This window comes from Colobus angolensis, unplaced genomic scaffold, assembly GCF_000951035.1.
Source record: "Colobus angolensis palliatus isolate OR3802 unplaced genomic scaffold, Cang.pa_1.0 Scaffold8, whole genome shotgun sequence".
Lineage (NCBI taxonomy): Eukaryota > Metazoa > Chordata > Mammalia > Primates > Cercopithecidae > Colobus > Colobus angolensis.
In genome coordinates this window covers 37,972-58,495 of record NW_012121820.1, presented here as the reverse complement: position 1 = coordinate 58,495, position 20,524 = coordinate 37,972, and the positions used below count along the sequence as shown (strand labels likewise).

The following is a 20,524-nucleotide window of genomic DNA, read 5'->3' as shown; positions in this document are numbered from 1 at the left end:
AAAATAAAATAAAATTTTGCAATTTGCCTGTTTTACATTTTGGTTCCAATTAAGATTTCATTTGAAAAAAGCTAAAATAATTGAAAACCACAGCAAAAGCCAAAGGGAAGCAGGTAGTTGAATTCATGTTTGTGTATATATGCATGTAGTAATCACTGCATTCATCTGATCATTTAAATTCATTAAACCCCTCCTATGTGACATCGACTGTACCGTGGGCTAGAGATTGAGAACTTAATAGAACACAGACTCTGACATCTATGTCAGGGACTCCATTTTGGTAAATGGCAACCACAATTCAGTAAGATGTTCAGGCTGAAAGCCATGTTGTCATTCTTGAATAGTATGTTTCTCACGCATCCTATTTGTAGTCCATCAGCAAAGCATTTTGGGTCCCCCTTTACAGCACTACCTGACTTTAACCTCTTTTCATGTTCTTCATTATCCACACCCTAGTTCCAGTCAACATCATCTTCCACACTTATCCTTCTGTATGGTTTCTTCCCATATGGTAGCCAAAATGATTTAAAAAGAAGAACATAAAGGAGGTCATGATATTCTGTTTGTTTTAGCTCTTCCATGGCTGTATAGTACTTTTCTTATTTACTTTTTAAGTGGTAAAATGAACTAATGTTGTACCCATAAATTCTACTTTCCAAAAACAGGAGCTTTTTAAAAAGAAAATCACATAATAGCTTTTAAAAGGCACTGGGATTCCTCTGCTTCTAGATCATTGTTTGGCTAGAAAAATAAAGTTTGTTCTACCAGGAATGACAAGTTAGAACTGAGTATTCTCCAAACTGGAAATTCTAGAGTGTAGGGTCACTCCAGGCAAAGATTATTCAGTTCTCATCCTCAACTACCTATCAGAAGGGTTAAACCAGGTCAAAACAGTCCAGCATAATTAGGCTTCATCAAACAATGTCATTATGCTCTTCTAAGATGCAAATAAACCAAATAGGAAATACTAAAATCAAAATAATATTTGACACCATCATACAAATTGTCAGTTCCTTGTTGTATCCCCCCTTCTATAACATTAATAAAGGGAATATTTTACTGCAGAGAATATTTTATTTTATACATCACTAGCCATGAATTTTTGCCATTAGTTATTATACAAATGCTGCCTAGTGCCATTATCCAAATGGCATAAGCATTTTATGTCCACAATTCACTTCTATAGTTATAAGTAGAATTTTCATGATTTACGTAAGTACATCTATCAGTGAAGATTTAATACTGAGATGCAATCTAACATCTGTATATCTGATGTTTTGTAGAAAAGATATATTTTAATCTCTTTTCATTTAGGTGACCTTACGTAAAAAATAAACTAATAATTTAGCAGTTCCAAGTCTCCAAAGGGCATTTTCAAATGTACATAAAAGAAATGGTTACAGAGATGTTTAAGAAGCATCTTCATGTCCACATTCCCTTGTAACTGCTGTACCATTTTCTCCTCCAACTGCTTCCCTTTGCCTGCAAGAGGGGCTCGGATAAGATGGATGTTTTGCTTGACTTCTTTGATATCCTGAACTTTCTGTAGCTCTTTATTCTTCTTCAATCTGTTCATTATACATTTAGCTTGGCGTTTCTGTTTGATCTCTTCAACTCTCTTCGTTGCATCAATAGTTTTATTCCATAGCTCTCGCTGGTATGTGATAGGTTCATTTCTACATTTTTCAAATTCAAATGAATTATGTACTGTAAGTTTTTACCAGCTGCTTCCGGAATGCTTTGGTCACCCAACTTTGCGAGGATTGTGCTTCTTTTTAAAGTTTTTATGGCATTTAGATTTACAAAATCTGAACACCTTGCAATCATTTTGGACAAACATCATGCTGTGGCCAGGGTAGATGGGCCCTGAATAGAAATAACGCTTTTTTTTTTTTTTGAGACGGAGTCTCGCTCTGTCGCCCAGGCTGGAGTGCAGTGGCCGGATCTCAGTTCACTGCAAGCTCCGCCTCCTGGGTTCACGCCATTCTCCTGCCTCAGCCTCCCGAGTAGCTGGGACTACAGGCACCCACCACCACGCCTGGCTAATTTTTTTGTATTTTTAGTAGAGATGGGGTTTCACCATGTTAGCCAGGATGGTCTCAATCTCCTGACCTCGTGATCCACCCGCCTCGGCCTCCCAAGGTGCTGTGCTGGGATTACAGGCGTGAGCCACCACACTCGGCCAGAAATAACACTTTTGATATGCATGTTGAACCCATGTGGGTCTCCACTGACCAAAGGCGAACTTGAGAGTGGCTGTATATTACTATTAAAAAAATCCAAATTCCTGTTCCTCACATATAAAGTTTCTTTACAATCCAGCACCAATTCTCTCCCAACATAATTTTCTACCCTGCTGTTTCTCGAGATTGAATCTAATCCAAGCATTCTGGCCTCCTTGATGTTTGCTGCACACCCCAACTATGTTTCCTTTTTAGTAACCTTGCCCTTGCTGATCACTTAATTCAGGTCTCTGCTCACAGTTACCCCAGGGAGGTTTTACCCTGACTCATTTATATTCTTCTCTATCACCTTACACTGTATTATATATCTATTAGTTTGTAATCTATCTCCTTCACTTGAACATCAACTCCATGACTGCAAGGACTTCACTGTTTTGATGAATCTGGATGGATGGATGGATGAGCTCTAGGTAAGTTGCTCCATTCTTTTCAGTCCTGATTCCTCCCTGACTGATGATGTCTTCTGGACCAGTTTTTTTTTTTTTTTTTTTTTTCCTTTGTGCCTCTGTGTTTGCATCTGTGAAATGAGCGGAAATTTCAAGATGTAGGGTGGGGAGATTGTTAATGGCAGGCTTATTGGTTCCCTTCCTTTCGCACTGCTTGGGTGGCTTTCTACTTCACGCATCAGGCCAGCCTGTTGCTAGGCAGGATAGGAAGCTGGACTATGTGCAAATGCTGACTAATGCAGGCATCTCTCACCTTATTCCTGAGACGAAAAGCCAGCTCAGGCAGCCCAGGGAAAACAAACACATGGAGTCAGCAACGACCTCTTCTGGGCTTGCATCTTTTCAGCACCCTTCCTACTTCTGTTGGCCCACTTCCTACCAGGAACATAATGCAATCCTGATACTGTGTGCTTTCATCATAAGAGGGTGGATTACAAAATTTAACTCATCCACAACTATCTAGTAAATATTTATTCCTCTTTCAGGCATCTTTGCATGGATTTCACAAAGAACAATCTATTTTCACCCTAAAACCATATACTCCTTTTGTTCAGGTCCAGCTGTTTCACAGCTGTGTGAGTTAGGGCAGGTGTCTCTACCTTTCTGAGCCTCAGTTCTTTCCTCTGTAAGATGTGAACACTAAGACTCATTTCATCATTGCAATGACAGTTAAATAAAGTTAGAAGTAGAAGGTACCTGACACAATGCATACAGCAGCCCCACAATAAGAAAAGACTGCAGAGAGAAGGCAGTGGATAACTCAGTGAGATTTTGGTTCACGTTGACTTTCTAGAATCCTTTGAATTTCCTCTGTATGCTATTTCTCTTCAAATAAGTAGCCAATCTTGCTTAGGAGCACGGAATTGGGAAGTGCTAGAACTAAGGCTGAGATAAATCGAAAACAATAGTTAAAAACGTTAATGTTTTCACAAACCTGGATCCATTTAAGCAGAGCCTGTAGCCTGCACACTGTTGGCCATTGGAAAAGCTGTTGGGCACACGGCGTGGCTTCTTTCCCCCACTACCCGTCATGCTTTCCTTCCAGGGTGGGGTGAGCCTGCTGCAGAGTGGGGGCTGGCCTGGACTTCATGTCCCTAATCTGTAATTCTAGCCTGGCTCTGGAGGAGGGGAACTCCCCTCTTTCCGTCCCCACATGGCAGGGATGAGGATAGAGATGCGAGTCCAGCTTGCTCATTCATGATGATATGCACCGAGCCTGTGAGAAATGGAACAGCATGAACACACACAGCTTGTCCTTCATGGAGCTCCACTCTTCCTTACCTTTCTCTTCCTTACCTTTCATGGTTTGAGCTCCTTTGTGCCGGTGTGAGGTGGGGTGGTTTGGGGCTTTTGCCAGGAAACAGATGGAGTCTTACCAACACCTCCGCTGGATGCTGGAGTTTGCCGGCAGAGGAAAACCTGTGTCGAAAGGCCAGGAATCTGCAGTTTCCTGTATGTGGGTGAACAAAGCAGTTTTGTTTACCTGGAGAACTAGTTTTAGAGCCCATGGCAACCACAGTTTTTAGGGCAGAGTTACTCTGAGATGTCCAGTCAGACCCAGGGCTGGGAAGTCCCTGGATCTCCCAGAAAGGGAGGCTGGCTTTTGGGCCGGGATGAGGAGTCTGGATTCCAGCCAAGGGGAGAAAGGAGAGAAGTCAAAAAGGAGGCTGAGGCGTCAAACTGATTTCCCCCTCGGGGCTTTTGCCTGTGTGCTCTCTTCAGTGCTCTCCCTTCTCCGCGTGCGTGGCTTCCCCCTCCCTCTGGTCTTACCCTCAGTGCACCTTATCCCTGAAGCTTGGCTGGAGTCCCTCCTTCCTGACATCCAGTGCCCCCCACTTCCTATCTCTACAGTGTCCCCAAGTGTTTCCTTCGTATATTCAACATGTCTATGGAGGTCTAAGTCAGCATCTGACAAATAAAGAGTAACTTTGATCTGATTAATTTCCCAATTCGTCAATGTATCTACTTTGTAATCAATTTCCAGAATATAACAAAGCTGTCTCAATTCAACATAGACTGTAAAAACCAAGCAATTCATGGGCTAAAACTTTCATTTGACAAAAAGAACATTAATATGAGGGCCTGGGAAGTGTGTCCTCCTCTTGTTGTAAACAAATGCTGCTTATCTGCAGGTATAGAATTCTCACTCAAGGCCTATCTGTGTGGTCAAATGCGGGCCACTTTTGCAAAGTCATTATACTTCAGTGTGCAAGGCGTTACAATCATCATTTTACTTGAAGCCTCCCCCAAGCAAATGATGAAGCCCATTATCAGTGGGATAAGATTAACTTATTTTTACAAGAAACATATGGCAAACTTAGGTGGAGTGAAAACTCGCTTTAACCACCCATGTGTGTTTATAATTAAAGAATTTTAAAAAGAAATGATGTAGAAATGTTAATTGCTGGGTTTGTATGTTTTACCAGGCTGGGACAATTTCTAAACACAGTAATCAAATTAATCACAGCAAGATTTTTCCGGTTCGGTAGAGGAGGAAAGCAGGCAAACAGGCCACACAACTAGGTCTTCCATGGACCATTATTGTTTTTTCTTTGTTTGTTTGGGTTTTGGCTTTTTGGTTTTTTTTTTTGAGAGGGAGTCTCACTCTGTCACCCAGGCTGGAGTGCAGTGGCACCATCTTGGCTCACTGCAACCTCTGCCTCCTGGGTTCAAGAGTTCTCCTGCCTTAGCCTCCTGAGTAGCTGAGATTACAGGCACGCGCCAGCACTCCTGGAAAATTTTGTGTTTTTAGTAGAGATGGGATTTCGCCATGTTGGCCATGCTGGTCTCAAACTCCTGACCTCAAGTGATCCACTCGCCTCAGTCTCCCAAAGTGCTGGGATTACAGGTGTGAGCCATTGCGCCCGGCCCCATGGATCATTATTGATCACCTCCCATGCCAGACATTTTCTAGGGGTTAGGAATTTAGCAGGGACAATAGAGATAAACCTGCCTACCCTATTGGAACTTTCATTCCAGTGGGGGAGACAGACAATAACAAAATAAATGAAGTATACAATATAGTAGAAGGTGACATGTGCCATGGAAAAAAGCGGCAGAAATGGGGCGGGGTATGCCCTTTAAAATGGGCCCATCAGGGTGGCACTTAGGTGACATTCAGGCAAAGATTAAGAGGTCAAGGGGAGGGGCACGCTAAGCAGAGGGAAAGGCCAATGCGAGGGTCCAGGTGTGTTTGAAGAAGAGCAAGGAGACCAGTGTGTCTGGATGGCAGTGAGCCAGGGGCCGGGGTGGGAGGGTTGGGGGTAGGAAATGAGTCAGGGAGGGAAGGGGTGCTGAGCACCAAGGGCCTGCATCCAGTGGAATCATCTATGTGCTTTATTCCAAGTGAAATGTGAAGTCAACCCAAGGTTTCACAGAGGAGCTACATGATGACTCACAGTTTTAAAAGATTCCCCAAATGAAACATTTGACAGCCTGTGTTAGTTTAACCAAAACACCCAAGTCAAAAAAAAAAAAAAAAATGACTTGCAGGCAAGGTCACCCCTAGGTGTAGTGGAGTCAGATGCAGATTCCTGTACATGACACTAACACCACTACCCCTTAAAACCTCTGTTTTACTCTCAGGAATGTCAAAAGTTAAAATCAACTTGAAGGGGTTACAAGCTTTGGAACTATTTCCGCTTCAAGAAGCCCAAATTCCTCACCTTCCTTTTTTAAACTTCCCTGATTGAAGGAAGAAGGTGGAACTGGGGGGTGGGTCAGGGGAGCTCAAGCTCGAATTTTCATGCTAAAGTCCTGCCAGGATGCTCCTGGTCACAGCAGACCTCACCCTAGAGGGTCTTAGGCTAAGATTGCCTGAGTTACCCTTCTCTTCTACATGTTTGGTATTGATGCCATTATTTATTTCATGGCCTGTGAGCAGGCATTTTTATAAAACCCGGGGCACTCTGTCTAACATGGGATGTTTGAATTATTTTAAAGTTTGAGAAACAGCCAGGGAGATGTGGTTTGGATGCAAAATGGACTCTCAGGTGTTTCTGATTTGTCACGAAGACAATAAGGCAACAATTCTTGGACCAGACTTTTCCAACAAGTGGGAATAGGACAATGTTGGATGTTGTCAGTGAAGCAGAAGTATCCAAAGGCTTAGGGAGAACAGATTTGTTATAGGAGACCGGCTCCCCCACTGCCCAACTGCATCCCCACAGAGGGTCCAGAGGCCACTCCCTGTCCCAAGGCTGCTGAGACACACTTGTGAGAGGAAGCCCAGCCTCCTTGAGTAGCTCTGTAGTGGGCCAGAAGTGGCACTGGGCATGGCTGCCATTGGATAGGACTCTGACTTTAGTGGTGATGATGAGAGGGGCTGGCAGGGACCAAGAGGTGCTATTTAATTGCCAAAGACAAGATGGGTGTGGCTACTGTAAAGGTTATCAGAGCTGAAGTGGTCATCAGAATAGTACTGAGGAGAGCAAAAACCACCTGGTAACCATCAAGCAGGCTATCTGGAGCCAGAAGACTCCTTATTTAAGGAATTTAGAAGTAATTAGACCTCCCTATTATCTAAAGTCTGCACCTGGTTCCAGGCCTCTTTTCAACTTAAAATTTATAAGTAACTAGAATTTCCATACGTCTCCAGAATCCATGCCTGCTGAAACTCATTGTGTAACTCCTGCTGACATTAAGGCACCAAAATGTCTACAAATGAAATCATTTATCATGCAAACTACCATTTAGCTCTTAAGGTCCATAAATACGCTTAAGGAAAAATCCGCAGGCTTACTCAGTCCTGTTTCTCTGAGGAGCCCCGCTGCACTCTTCTGCAGCATTCTTTCTTTTTAATAAAACTTTCCTTCTTCAAACCTATACTGTCATCTGTAAATTCTCTTATTAACCCGTAAGATGACCACTTTCCAATGCTAGGGCTCTGACACCTCGCCCAGCAAGTATGACTCACAGAAATCACTGTCTTGGCTGTTGATTATGACATTCCTTGAGCAGAAATAGATGGGCAGACTAAAGCAATCTCACCTTTTTTGCATAGATGGAAAAGCTCTAGATCTGGCTAATGGAATCACCACAACAGTAGGTCCTAGCCCCTCACGCAATTCATAGATTTGAACCAGTTCACAGACTCAGCGCCTCTGGAAAAGAGAGGAGAACCAGTCTCCTTAAGGAGATCCTGCCACATAGCCAACAATGTACACTGTCAGTTGTCCTCCTAACCTTCTGGCAAGGACCTGTGGGTGTTTATTAGGGTGACTGTTAATGAGGGAAGGGAATATAACCAGACTTTGGGGTAAGTGCTGGACACTGGAGACCCCAAACTGTGCTACTGTCACTACTCTCTGCCAGTTATGTGAACAGTGGAATTTGGCTCTGGTTCTTCTCTTGGTGGACGTGGAGTGTTCTGCAAATCTACCCTGGGTTATTTCTCTAGTTTCAGAAGCCAGAGTTGGAAAGGAAATGTCATCAGTGTGGGCAGAGGTCCCATACTGGTTAGAACCCTTTAGCCTATCATCTTTCAGTTTCCCAGGTGCTGGGTGCCCAGTGCTCAGGGTACTTCCCATACACAGATGGTCACACACAGATGGTGACATCTGAGGGGCTGTGTGTGAAGAGGTCAACGCACTCTGGTTGTCTTGCTGCTTGCCCGTGGGGCCTAGCATGCTACAGAACTGAGGCTGAGGCAGGGACTCTGTTGTAGACCAGAGCAGGCAGCGAAGGACAGGGAAGAGAAAACCAGTCTCAGTTCTGCCATCACTTCCACGTGGCTTACTGGGCACATCCCTTTGTCTTTCTGAACTTTGGTTTGCTCATCTCCAAGAAGAGAAGTCGGGTTTGAAGTCACTGATTCTTTGGCTGCATATTGGAGTCACTCAGGGAACTTAAAAAGGATGAATACTTAAGCCCTATGCTAGAGATTTTGATTTAATTGGTCTGGGGTGGGGGCCAAGCACTGATGTTTTTATATCTCCTCTGGTGATTCAAATATGCATTCAGGGGTGAGCCCTGCTGGCTGAAGTCTTCCCAAGGTCTCTTCTAGCTTTGACGGGAGAAGTCTACAAGATATTCCTTCACTGAGAGAGAGAAAGAGTCTGACACATTTGAAGTTAAAGTTACAAAGAGCCTTTGGAGGAGAAAAATCTGAAAACCTCTGTTTCTAAAATTAAAACTTGCCACCGTTGTTCTCCGTGGGAAAAATTTGACTGGTCAGAGCACAGGGAAGCTGGGTTGAGGAACGGTCCTGCTACGGTCTGGATGTTGGTATCTCTCCCAATTTATATGTTGGAATCTAATAGCCAATGTTATGGTATTAATAGGTGGGGCACATGGGAAGTGACTAAGTCGTAAGGGCTCCACCCTGGTGAATGGTATTAGTGCCCTTGAGCACTACTAAAAGAGGCTTGAGCAAACCCCACTCCCCCTGCACTATGTGAGGATACACAGAAGGCACCACCTGTGAGAAACAGGCCTTCACCACACACCAAATTTGCTGATGCCTTGATCTTGGACTTGCCAGCCACTAGAACTATTAGCAATAAATTTCTATGGTTTATAAATTACTCATCTTAAGGTATTTTGTTATAGAAGCCTAAGCAGACTAAGATAAGTCCAAATCAGAGTTTGGCTACTCAAAGATTTGTTCATAGCATGTGCCTGTGTCCTAGACATAGGTCAAAATCTGCCCTTGGGTTTAATGTGCATCTTGCCATACCCCAATATTATATCATAGACTCAGAAAGATACCCATCCCTTCTGCTTACTGATGGATACTCTAACTTCTGTGTCTTATTCCTGCCTTCATCTTTAGCTAGCCTTTGATAAATAGTTGTTCTTATTAGGGAATGGTAGAATTGGTTCTGGCTTCTGAGCCTGACTTAAACACACAGTAGCTGTGTGCCCTTGAAGAGATACATTTTTCTCCCTCGCATCAATTTCCCCATCTGTTAAACCTCTGGCCCCATGGTGTCTTCTGGATAAAATGCTCTATGCTAATGTAATGTTATGAAACTCTGCTGATCCATCCAGAGTAGAAAGCTGAGCTGCCTTCCTGAAGCCTAATGGAGCCCAGACTTTTGCAAACTGATTATTCTCACAGGTACCAGAGATGGATTTGTGGGGAGCATCTTTCCAACTTAATCCACCCCAAAAAAACTGTCTCTTCTTTCCGCCTAGCCCAGTCAACAATGAACCTAGCTTTGAAGCATTTGCAGCAAAGGCTGCTAGATGGCGCTGTTTTCCCAGATTTGCAGGGAATCTGCGTTTCAGCAGACGGCTGTTGAAAAATTAACAATTAATGTCCACTGTATCAGCCAAAGCCGGCAGAAAATCTGTTATACTCCAGAAACTACAGAGAGCTGAGATCGCGCAAAGACGTTCGGCTGTCAGCTTGGTCCTCTGCTGGCCAAAAATGTAATCCATCCTCACATTGGTCCCATAAATAAGGGACATTGATCACAAGGGTAAATAAGGAATATTATAATAAATTATTTGTATGCTTGTTTTCTCAGTCTTATTACATTTTCTTCTGAAAGTTTTTTCTCATATTTTAATTAGAAAACAATCATTACTGGGCTAGAGGGTGATTATAAGGTGACCAATTCTGATGTGAGTTCACTTTGCGACTGCTTAAAAAAGGAAACCACTAGATGAAACACACGAGCTGCCTCTCCGAATCCATATGGGCGCTTGCAGGGTATCACAAAAGGAGGCATGAGGGCTGTGGTAGCAGGCAGATTTCTTCCGTTTTCCTAATCTTTATTTTTCTACAACAAGGATGTTTGAGTCAAGAGCTTGAACACCGCAGATGTCATTGTCTTCATCAAAAGGCAAAGACGTCCTTTGTCACACAAAAGGAGAGCTAGGGAAGCCAGTAAAAGGGAAGGGCAAAGAGGTCGTGTGGCACATTCTCAGTGCTGCTTCTTGCATTTTTCCCCCTTAGTGTTTGCAACCTTCATTCCCACTATTTCCAGTCCTGCCTTGCTGGGTCCTGAAAGGTAAACTCCTTCTAATGATGACAGAGCACAATGGGAGGAGGGCACTGTAAGATTCTGCTCTCCTGCCTGGATCCTGACGACCTTCTTTGCTTGTAGATACGGCCACATTGTGGGTAGCCAGTGGTGCAGTGGCCGGGTTGATTAGCAGAACCACAGGATTCTCTTACGGGCATTGGTCACACTCTGAAATATAAAACCTGTGCCTTCTGCAGTGTGCCCCTTCCCCTTACTTTTTGGTTCCCAACTTCTTCCTTGCCCAGAAATAGCAGTCTGTCAAGTTTAAGTTGTTAACTGCTTCACCCTTCTTCTGCCATGCTGTTTGCTGCTCACTTTTGCAGGCTGGAGAGAAAAAGAATGAAACCTACTTATTTCCCTCAGGTTTCCCTCCTAGTTAAATTTTGCTTTTTGTGAATTCATGGTGTGCATAATTTAGATTTAGAAAAATATTCCCAGTGCCAACTCCTCTGGTGTGCATTGTTTTTTTAAAGCACACATTTTCAATCAACAGCATCAACAATTCAGAACCCAGGCTGGTGGAGAAGGGTGAGTAGGGGGCTGCCCACGGGGAAGCAGAGCATCTTCCCTCCTGGTAGGGGAAGGCAAGGCCCCTTAACCCAAGGTACCAATTACTATTTTAACCATCCTCCCCCACTGCCCAAGAGGCAGCTGGAAAGGAATCAGCACGCTGGGAGTTCCCAGAGTGTCTCGCTGGCTCCCCAAGGCTTCCAGGCATTTGCCCATCTGGTGAGGCTTCGGGAGCAGGGGGGCTAATTAGGCGTCATCTGGCCACCTGAGAAGGCTTGGCGGGCCTCCCCTGGCTTCCCCCTCCTCCAGGCAGGACTCCGCTCTGACAGCTGCGGATCTCTGGAGTTGGTTTGGTTTAGCAGCTGCCCTGGCTAATTATTGGATAGCAGGGTTCCCCAGGTGGCTGCCTCAGACTGGAGGGGGTGGGGTGGGCAGAGAGAGGGTTGAGGAACAGAAAGGGGCAGGGAGGGGAACGATATGAGGTGTGGTAAGAGAGTGATCTGAGGAAGAAACAGAGCAGATGGATAAACATTCAATTCAAATCTCAGGGGCTGGAAGATGAAGGGGTTTCCTTACTCCTGGAGGGATTTGATCCCATAGGTGGGCCCCACCACGAGAAAACACCAGCCCCTATGCACACACCTCCTGCCACACCATATTCTGGATTCATCCCCATTTCTTCCCTTTTAGCACCGTCCTCTGCCTAGACTTACTCCTTCATTCAGGAACTAATCGAGAGTTTTTCATTAAGAGAACATGGTCTTACAGTCCTAATTTGGAGTAGGGAGGGTGGGTGTGCAAAGCTTTAGAAAGAGGATGTTGTATACAAAATTATTGTTTACTACTGTTGGAATTTGAGGCCTCCAGGCACGTAAGTATTTTAACCCTACTGTTCCTAAACCATGACAAGTGCCCAGAGAGTTGAGCACTCATAGGCAAGTCGGTATGCCCTCCACTTTTGGGGTATTTTCTCTTTGTCTTCTGGGCAGGCACCCCATGACATGGGACAAATAGGAAGAATTTGGGGATGAAATAAGAGGAAGCAGAATAAAATCCACAAGGGGCTGGATTGCAAAAGATGCTATTTCCAGGTCACTGAAATCCTGCTGTCAGTTTGAACCGTCACTTGCTAAGCAGCTAGACTGAGACACTGAAACACTGAATTCCATAGTTTTCTCTTTTGTAATGTAGGATTATTTGAAGCGATAAGGTGGGGTTGGGAGGGGTACTCCCTGGACTGGGTCAAAATGAGCTCCAGTTTCATTTCTGGTCCTGTTACATCTGTGGTATGTTGCTTTGGATTAAGCCATCGCATTTCCTCTCCAGTCCAATGTTCCTGTCTTGACAATGAAAATGTGAGAATGCTTTCTTCAGTACGCCAGAACTTAACCGTTTTCTGAGAATATTAGAGGTTAGTATTTTATGTTTCTCTATTTTGCTGAACTGTACCCAAGAGGGAATGGCTTTCTCTGTCCCCCTTACCCCCAAACTGCCATTGTGAGACTGAAGGCCATTTTATACTAGGAAAGGAAAACTACTGGATGGAGAACAGCTGTTTTGAGACTCATCACATGTGCCCCAAACATCAGAAAGGTGGGAGTTCTGCAGATGTGCAATACTTGTTGACAGCTGTAGTAATAATTGGAAGGGTGGTTGGGATTTTCGTGATGGTAGGAAGATAATCTTGTTAAGGTTTTGACATCTTGTCTGGTTCCCTCACAACTGCCTACCCATCCCTTGCAATTCCAAGGCTGAGACGGGAAGCCTTGGCCTGGGGTAGAAGAATTCAGAGATTTGAATCCATCAAGCAAGATTCACAATGAGGAACAATTCTCTTCAGAGAACTAGAACACTTTGATTCCATTAGCTGGAGACTGCAGTCATCTTTGTCCCCAACTCCCTAAAGCCCTGAGGGCATAAATCCCAGGCACACGGAATGGACCTAGTGAGAGCAGAAAGGAAAGCAAATGAGGGGCTTCTTGATTTTAACCGGTGTCAGCTTTCAGCGGGCTGTAAAATAGTGGAGATTGAATTTCTTCAGTTTGGGGACAAGAGTCATTGTTTTAAATTAGTCTGGGACTAAGATAGACCCCAGAGGATAGCTGTTACATTTTTCTGCAGGTCACTAAACATCCTAGCTTTGTGTTACAGCTCCAGTAGAAAATGATCAAACCTCTCATTAAAGTCTATAGTTCTTTGGGGGAACTCTAAGCCCTCTGAGAGTTGATTTGGTCCAGCTTGTCACTCCGGTAGATTCCCCTCCAGTGTCTCTGAGGAATGGAAACCCATTGTTTACTTGACTACCCCTCAATAGAAGGAACCCAGTATATTCCACCGTGGGTAGTTCAAGTGCTTAGAGGACTGTTCCTTATTTGGAGCTGAAACCTCTTCCTTGAAACTTCTGCTCACTAATCCCATTTCTGCCCTTTGGAGCTACACAGGATAAATGCAGTCCCCTTTTCAGATGAAAGCCCTTCAGATAGTTGAAGCCAGTTATCATATTCTTTAAGTCTTCCTTTGTACAAAATGCACATTTCAAGTGTGAAAAGAAGCTATAAATACTCTCAGTATTTCCAATAAATGGAAATTAATATAAGGCAATTATATTAATTAGTTAATAACAGTAATTAATAAATTAATTAAGGCCAAAGTGAGAAAACCCAAAGATTAGTAAATTCAGGAAGTGACTTCCATTCCTACAGCTGGAGAATGAATAAGAAGTGTCCCGTTCCCTGAAATCCCAGTGGGGTAGGGGTGGGGAGCACCCAAAGCAGAGTGGCAGCTGTGGCAGAGGTACCATGGACAGCGTTGGTATTGCCAAGGGGTATTAAGCTGCTGGTGCTGGAACATCTGAAGGGGCACTGCCTGGCTAATGCTGGGACCACCACGGCTGCTGCTGGCATCACTAACATGCAGCATCTCAGCAGATGAGACTGGCACTGGCTCCAAGGAAGAGGTTTTCCATGCAGACATGGAAACTGCCAAAAGACCTTGGACATGAGCTGCCACCTGCTGCTGGAAAGATGTGGAGAGAACATGGATTCAGGAAGAGAGCTGCTTCTTCCCTCCTCCCATATCCCAGTTTCTTGTCGTGCTTTCCATTGGCAGACCCTAACTGAAAATCACTGGCAAGAGACTTGCAGAAATTAACTTTCCAGAGTCTCAGGGCCTCTAGATTACAGAGAAGAGGACAGAAGAGAGGGAATGGGGCCTGAGACAAATACCTTCATAGTGTTCTTCCTAAAATGTAAAACCAATCATTGAAAACTAGACTCTACATAAGACGGGAATAAAGCCAAGCAATGTAGCTAGCCTCACCCTTGCATTGACAGTAGAGTGTTATTAAAATCAAATACGTGTGGCATAAACACTGTTCGCAGTTACTGAGCTTGCAGTCAACAACATCCTTTATTTACATGAAACAGGTGAGGCAAAACCTGTATTTTTGAAAATAAGTGTTTGACTGAAGTACAAGTCTCTAGTGGATATATATTTATATATTCTTTTTCTCTCTTTCCTGGCATACTGCCTCTTTCTTCTGGTAATGGTGCCCTTCTTTTTCCCTTGGGGAAACTGCCCTCTTCCATCCATGTGGCTGTCTCTCAGTCACATACTCCAGGAGCCCTAATCACAGGGGAGAGCACAAGAGACAAACTCTGAAACTTGAGTAGAAACACTGAGGGACAGGTGGATGGTGGATCTGAAGCTGTATATGGCACTTCCCTGTAGATGCAGTCTTTGGGCTGTCTACTGACATCCTGAAGCTACTCTGATTCTTGGCGTTCTCAAGATCTGGTGGTTCACATTTTCTGTTATTGCATTCACTGCACAGTGTTCTTCCTACAAAATCTTTTCTTGCTTTGGTTAGCCAGGGTCTATTTCTGTTGCTTGCACCAAAGAACCTGGAATGACATGTGGTCTACTTACTTATATTCCCTATGTGCAAGAAGACACCATCTGGCTTAGGAGAGAGCTATCAAATACTGACCCTCCAGCCAGCATACCAGCTATTCCTCCATCTTTCTATCCTCACAAATATTAGAAGCATAATGAGTTATGGCCAACCTAGAAAGTGAACTTATGGTGATATGCTGGAGAGATTTGTCCTTATTGCAGTGGAGTTTTAAAACCTGTGATGCAGATAAATACATGGAAAAGAATTTTCATGCAGTCATCTTGATGTAGTTATTTTGATTTGGTCATATCAAAATGGATGCCTCAAAATAGCTTATATTTTATATCAAAATATTTCTTAAAATGTATCATTTTTTATTGTCTAGTAATGGATATCTCAGAGTCCTGTCCCATTCCTGGGCTTGACCTGACTGCATTTCTAAAATAGCTCAGAAATGGGATAAAGATCAGGAATGAAGTTTGTGTGTAATTATGTTAATTGCTACTTTAAATAGTTTCTTAACATTAAGTTGTTTCTTAGGGCTGTCAACTTGTCTTCAAAATGACTGCATCAAAATATCATGTGTCTAATTTCTATATAGTCATATGAGTAATAAAAATGTGCCAAATATATGAGCTGTCTCTCCAGAGCAAGAAGAGCACCCCTCCATCACTGCACACTGCTTTCTAGGTGGACAGAATTGAATGTATAAATAGCCTATATCTCCAGATAGTCAACTAGTTAAGAAACTCTTCACTATCTAACCATCTTTGAATCTGTGTGTATCTATATTGTCCATAGGGATAGTTTGAGGATGACTTCTTGAAATTTCAACCCAGAAAACTACGTTGACATCCCATGGTAACTTCTCAACACGGAGACAAAGTTAGTTTGGTAAAGCTTATTTATAAGAATTATGTTGGCACAAGTAATTTTGTTTAGTAGTTATCTTTTAAATATTAAAATATATTTAAACTTTTAACATTTTGCTGGACATTGATATTTTACAACTTTATGTAATACAACCATTCCATGCTTTTTAAAAAACTGGAGCATATTCCTTTTCTCCCTAATCCTACAATTCTCCCTGCAGCTGCTCCACAGTTCACACCTTTCTTTGGTGGAGTAGGATGAAAGTCATTCACTTGGTTCTGTGGACTTGAACTCATTTAGGTGTTTTCTTATTGTCTTCTTGCCTATCTCAGGTTTCAATTTCCTACTAACTGTATTTGTTCTAGCCATCCTGGTTTGGAGATTGTTTTCCTTGATAGAGAAAGCAATATAGAAGTTGAATTGTCCTGTTTCTCTCTGTTTGCTTTCAATATGACACCATTTGCCCCTAAGCACTGGGTTATTCCATTCCTCATTCTTCTTTCTGCTCTGAAACCAGTGCAATGCCCTCTTTTAGTGCTCTTACACTATCCTGTTAAGTCTCAGTGCAGTTTGGGCTCCATTTTTTCGTAGTCATTATGGCTGGTTTGTATTGCTTTGTTATATGTGCCTCCTTTCATTATTTCGGCCATTTCTTAAAAAAAAAAAAGAGATCATTAGAGATCTCTTTGTAGAGCTTCTTCTTCTTCTTCTTCTTCTTCTTCTTTTTTTTTTTTTTTTAGAAAAAAAAGCTTTGTTTTTTCCTTCATGATCAATGTCATTTGTTATTATTCTGATTGAATTCTTTTCTGGGAACCTTCCTTCCTCTTTCAGACATTTTAACTTTTATAGTTTCAGGAGTCATACCCACCTTTTCTCTGAACTTTTAGAAACCATTTTTCCTAAGGCCTAGAGTTCATATCTAATTGTGAGCAACACTTCTTTCTTCAGATGTTAGAAGTTCTAAAATAAAAAGCTGGGTTCAGTGGCTCACACCTGTAATCCCAGCACTTTGGGAGGCCAAGGCAGGCGGATCATGAGGTCAGGAGTTCGAGACCAGCTTGACCAACATAGGGAAACCCCATGTGTATTAAAAGCACAAATAATTAGCCAGGCATGGTGGTATGTGCCTGTAATCCCAGCTACTCAGGAGGGTGAGGCAGGAGAATCACTTAAACCCAGGAGGTGGAGGTTGAAGTGAGCCAAGATCATGCCACTGCACCCCAGCCTGGGTGACAGAGCAAGACTCCATCTAAAACAAAATTTTTTTAAAAAAAGAAGTTCTAAAATAATTATACTTTATCCAAGTGGATTTTTGACTATACTAGGCTGGTTGTGCCCACTGTGTTAATATTAAGGTGATGAATTATAGTGAAAGAGATCAGATCTGTGTTCAAATCTCTACAGACCTGCTGATGATTTTACAAAATCTACTTGATTTATCTGACTTGTCTAACAGGGTTTTAAAAAAACACAGCCAACTGTACAGCTTTGCAGGGTTGCCATTGAAACTGAAATGCCAATAGCTCCATAAATGGTAGCCATTATTATTACTGCCTTATGTTTTTGATATTTTGGGAAACTTTCTTGCCCTAACATTTGTACTAGTATATGTGTAGAAGTTGGTAATATAGTGTGAGTAAGTTAAAGCTACAAGACAGACATTAGGGTTTAAGTATAAATATATTGTTGGCCAATACATACTGGGCCAATGGCTGGAACATTCTGTGTTCCCATTTCTTTATAAACCAATCTGAATTCATGAGGTTGTCACAAAAATTTAAACGAGTAAATATATGTAGTTGCTTAGACTGTCACTTGGCACATATCCAGCACTTCATTTGCTCTTATTATTAACATGCCAAGGACTGGGATGTATGAACATGGAGTTGAGAATGCCAGCAGCACTAGCATTTTTATGTATGTAAGTCAGGATATATAAAAGAACGTTGAGAAGACCTTAGAGATAAATAAGCATATGGAAAATGAGTGAAAGAAAATCACTGAAAAGTGTTGACCAAAAAGTGTAAATTGATATCATACCATTGAGAAACATGGACATTTTTGGAGGTGATGGATTTAGAGTCATTATACTGTAGAAGATTGGACCACAAAGGCAGCTGAGCATCAACCATCAATTTTGGGGTGAATCTTGCTGAATCATTGGAGCCATTGTCTGAGCTGCCTATACACATGCCCCTGTCCTTTTGTGGAACCAGAGGTGTGCACCATTCTCCAAGATGGATTTTCATATATATATGGATTGTGAAAGGAAAATAAATCTTGGGGCACCCAAATCACCAAGCTAAAGGGAAAGTCAAGCTGGGAACTGCTTAGGGCAAACCTGCTTTCTTTGAATAGAAAACATTCTATTCAAAGTCATCCCTCCACTCAGTGAGCTAGATGCATATCTGATTGCCTCTTTTGGAAAGGCCAATCAGAAACTCAAAAGAATGCAATCATTTATCTCTCACCTACCTGTGACCTGGAAACTTCCTCCCTGCTTTGAATTGTCTCACCTTTCTGGATGGAACCAATGTACATCTTACATATATAGATTGATGTCTTATGTCTCCCCAAAATGTATAAAACCAAGCTGTGCCCTGACCACTTTGGGCACATGTTGTCAGGATTTCCCGAGGTTGTGTCATGGGCATGCACTCTTAACCTTGGCAAAATAAAATTTTTAAATTAACTGAGATTGTCTCAGATATTTGGGGTTCATATTTGGTAACAACAGGGATTCTGAGAGGAGATACCTCTGACCTTTGACGAATCTTCTACTGGTACCAACATGAGTTAACTTTATGGCTCAAACCAATAGGATAATTTACTGAGGGCTGAAAGTACGTCCCTCCAGAGAATCCATAAGCTCCCCAAATTTGGTTGAGATCTAAAATTTATTTTGCTGTACAATTCCTCTTTCTATTGGAGTTTTACTTGCTTCCAACACAAGAAAGGAAAGTTTTTCCTGCTTCCATGATGATAGAAGGCAGGTAACTCCTTTTCCTTTATGAAGTTTGAGCTAACTTCTAACAGAGAAGATGAGTTATTGTTCTTTTCCCTGCTTCTAGGATGATAGAAAGTAGTCTTCAGCTTGAGACCAACCCCTAGCTGAATTGGGGTTTGTCTTGGTTAAAGTAACTGAACTGGGGTTTGTCTTGGCTAACTTTAAGATTAAAAACCAGCTGATCTTACTTTCTCCTTACTATTAGAATGCTCGGTAATCATATAGGTTGTGTGATCATTTGTTTGTTTTGCTTAACTGGTTCTTTTTGTTGTTTGTTTGTGTCTGTTTTTGTTGTTTCAGTCTTTTTCCCATAGGGTTTCATCAACTCTATCCAACTTGATCAAATTGAAGGGAAGTTCCAAATTATGGGGAGCAAGGCCTCTGAACTGGCTAAATTCCCACATCCACAACAAAGGTGGTGTGGTGGGGGGAGAAAATGGCCAGCAAAAGGAAAAAAAAAAAGAGGAAATATTTTTTATTGTGACTACTTAAGGGGGCTTTATTTATATAACAAAGTCACCTGTTTGCTAGCTTGGCCTAACTGAAAAAGCAATGCTGTGGTTTCATGGCTAAGGTTCTGCCTTCTTTTTTTTCACCACAACAACCTGATTTTTGTTTCTAAATCAAGCCTTTCTGGTTTGATACTTGATACTTCTGAAATAGCAGCAGTTTGTCCTAGCTGAAATATAGTAACAAGATTTAAAAAGATTTGTTTAAAGAAGCTCAATGGTTAAAAGTCAGCTTAATTTAAAGCTAACATCCAAGATGTGCATGTGTATGTGTGTGTGCTTGTATTTAAAAGGCCTTCATGTGTATTTTTTTTCTCGCCTAGGACCTTGTCCTGTTTTGAGCAAAAATTTTTTCTTTTTAGTTGACAGAATTCTGTTTTTTTTCATTTACTTATCCTGTCTCTCCTTTCTCTTGCTTCCTCTGCTGCATGAGGGACCTAAAGTAGTTTATAATAGCCTGGAATTCCTTAAAGAAAACAGAGAAGGCACCAGGCTCCCTTTTGGGGAGAAAACTCTGTTTTTCCTTATGGAACCCCAAGAGCATAAATAGGCAAGCTTGTCTCAACTCTTAAATTGTTTGCTTTTGTATTGTGTTACATGACCGTTTTTTTGACTAAAATGTTATTCCAACAAAGACTATTCTTGGGTTTTTAAGGAAAAGTGTAGTTTTGACACTTAGAAATGTCTTTGTTTAAAAAAAATTTTTAAGTACACTGTGAGAGCATCACATAGTCTACTCTCATACTAATTCTCCCTCTTTGGAGACCCAGGATTCAATGTGGGCTCTACCCAGAGCCCAGAGATCTGGTTAAAATGTAGGTAGTCCCTATCTAAATAAAATTGGTCTCCTTATAAAATGCCATGATAGATTTCTATAATTTTATGTTTAACTGACATCCATCTTTAATCTCCTTCTAGCACCACGAGACTTTTTCTCTTTGTACCTTGAGATGTAAATTTTGCAATCTGATTTTTCACCTAAGAGTTGTTTGCTTCAGTATGCAGATTTAGGGCTATATAGCTGACAACTGCCAGGGTAATGGAACAGGTTATTAAGAGTTTGCAAGT

General features: G+C 42.2%; 1 protein-coding gene across 1 annotated transcript in view; it reads right to left on the bottom strand.

Moving 5' to 3' along the window:
• Positions 1-1,336: 1,336 nt before the first annotated feature.
• The window catches only part of LOC105502568, a gene marked incomplete at its 5' end in the record, with an annotated part of 30,660 nt that continues 11,472 nt past the window's right edge, over positions 1,337-20,524 (bottom strand). The window contains 3 exon segments of the mRNA XM_011929180.1: positions 1,337-1,882; positions 4,066-4,311; positions 13,873-14,187. Of these exon segments, the coding sequence (XP_011784570.1) occupies positions 1,337-1,882; positions 4,066-4,311; positions 13,873-14,187 (1,107 nt within the window).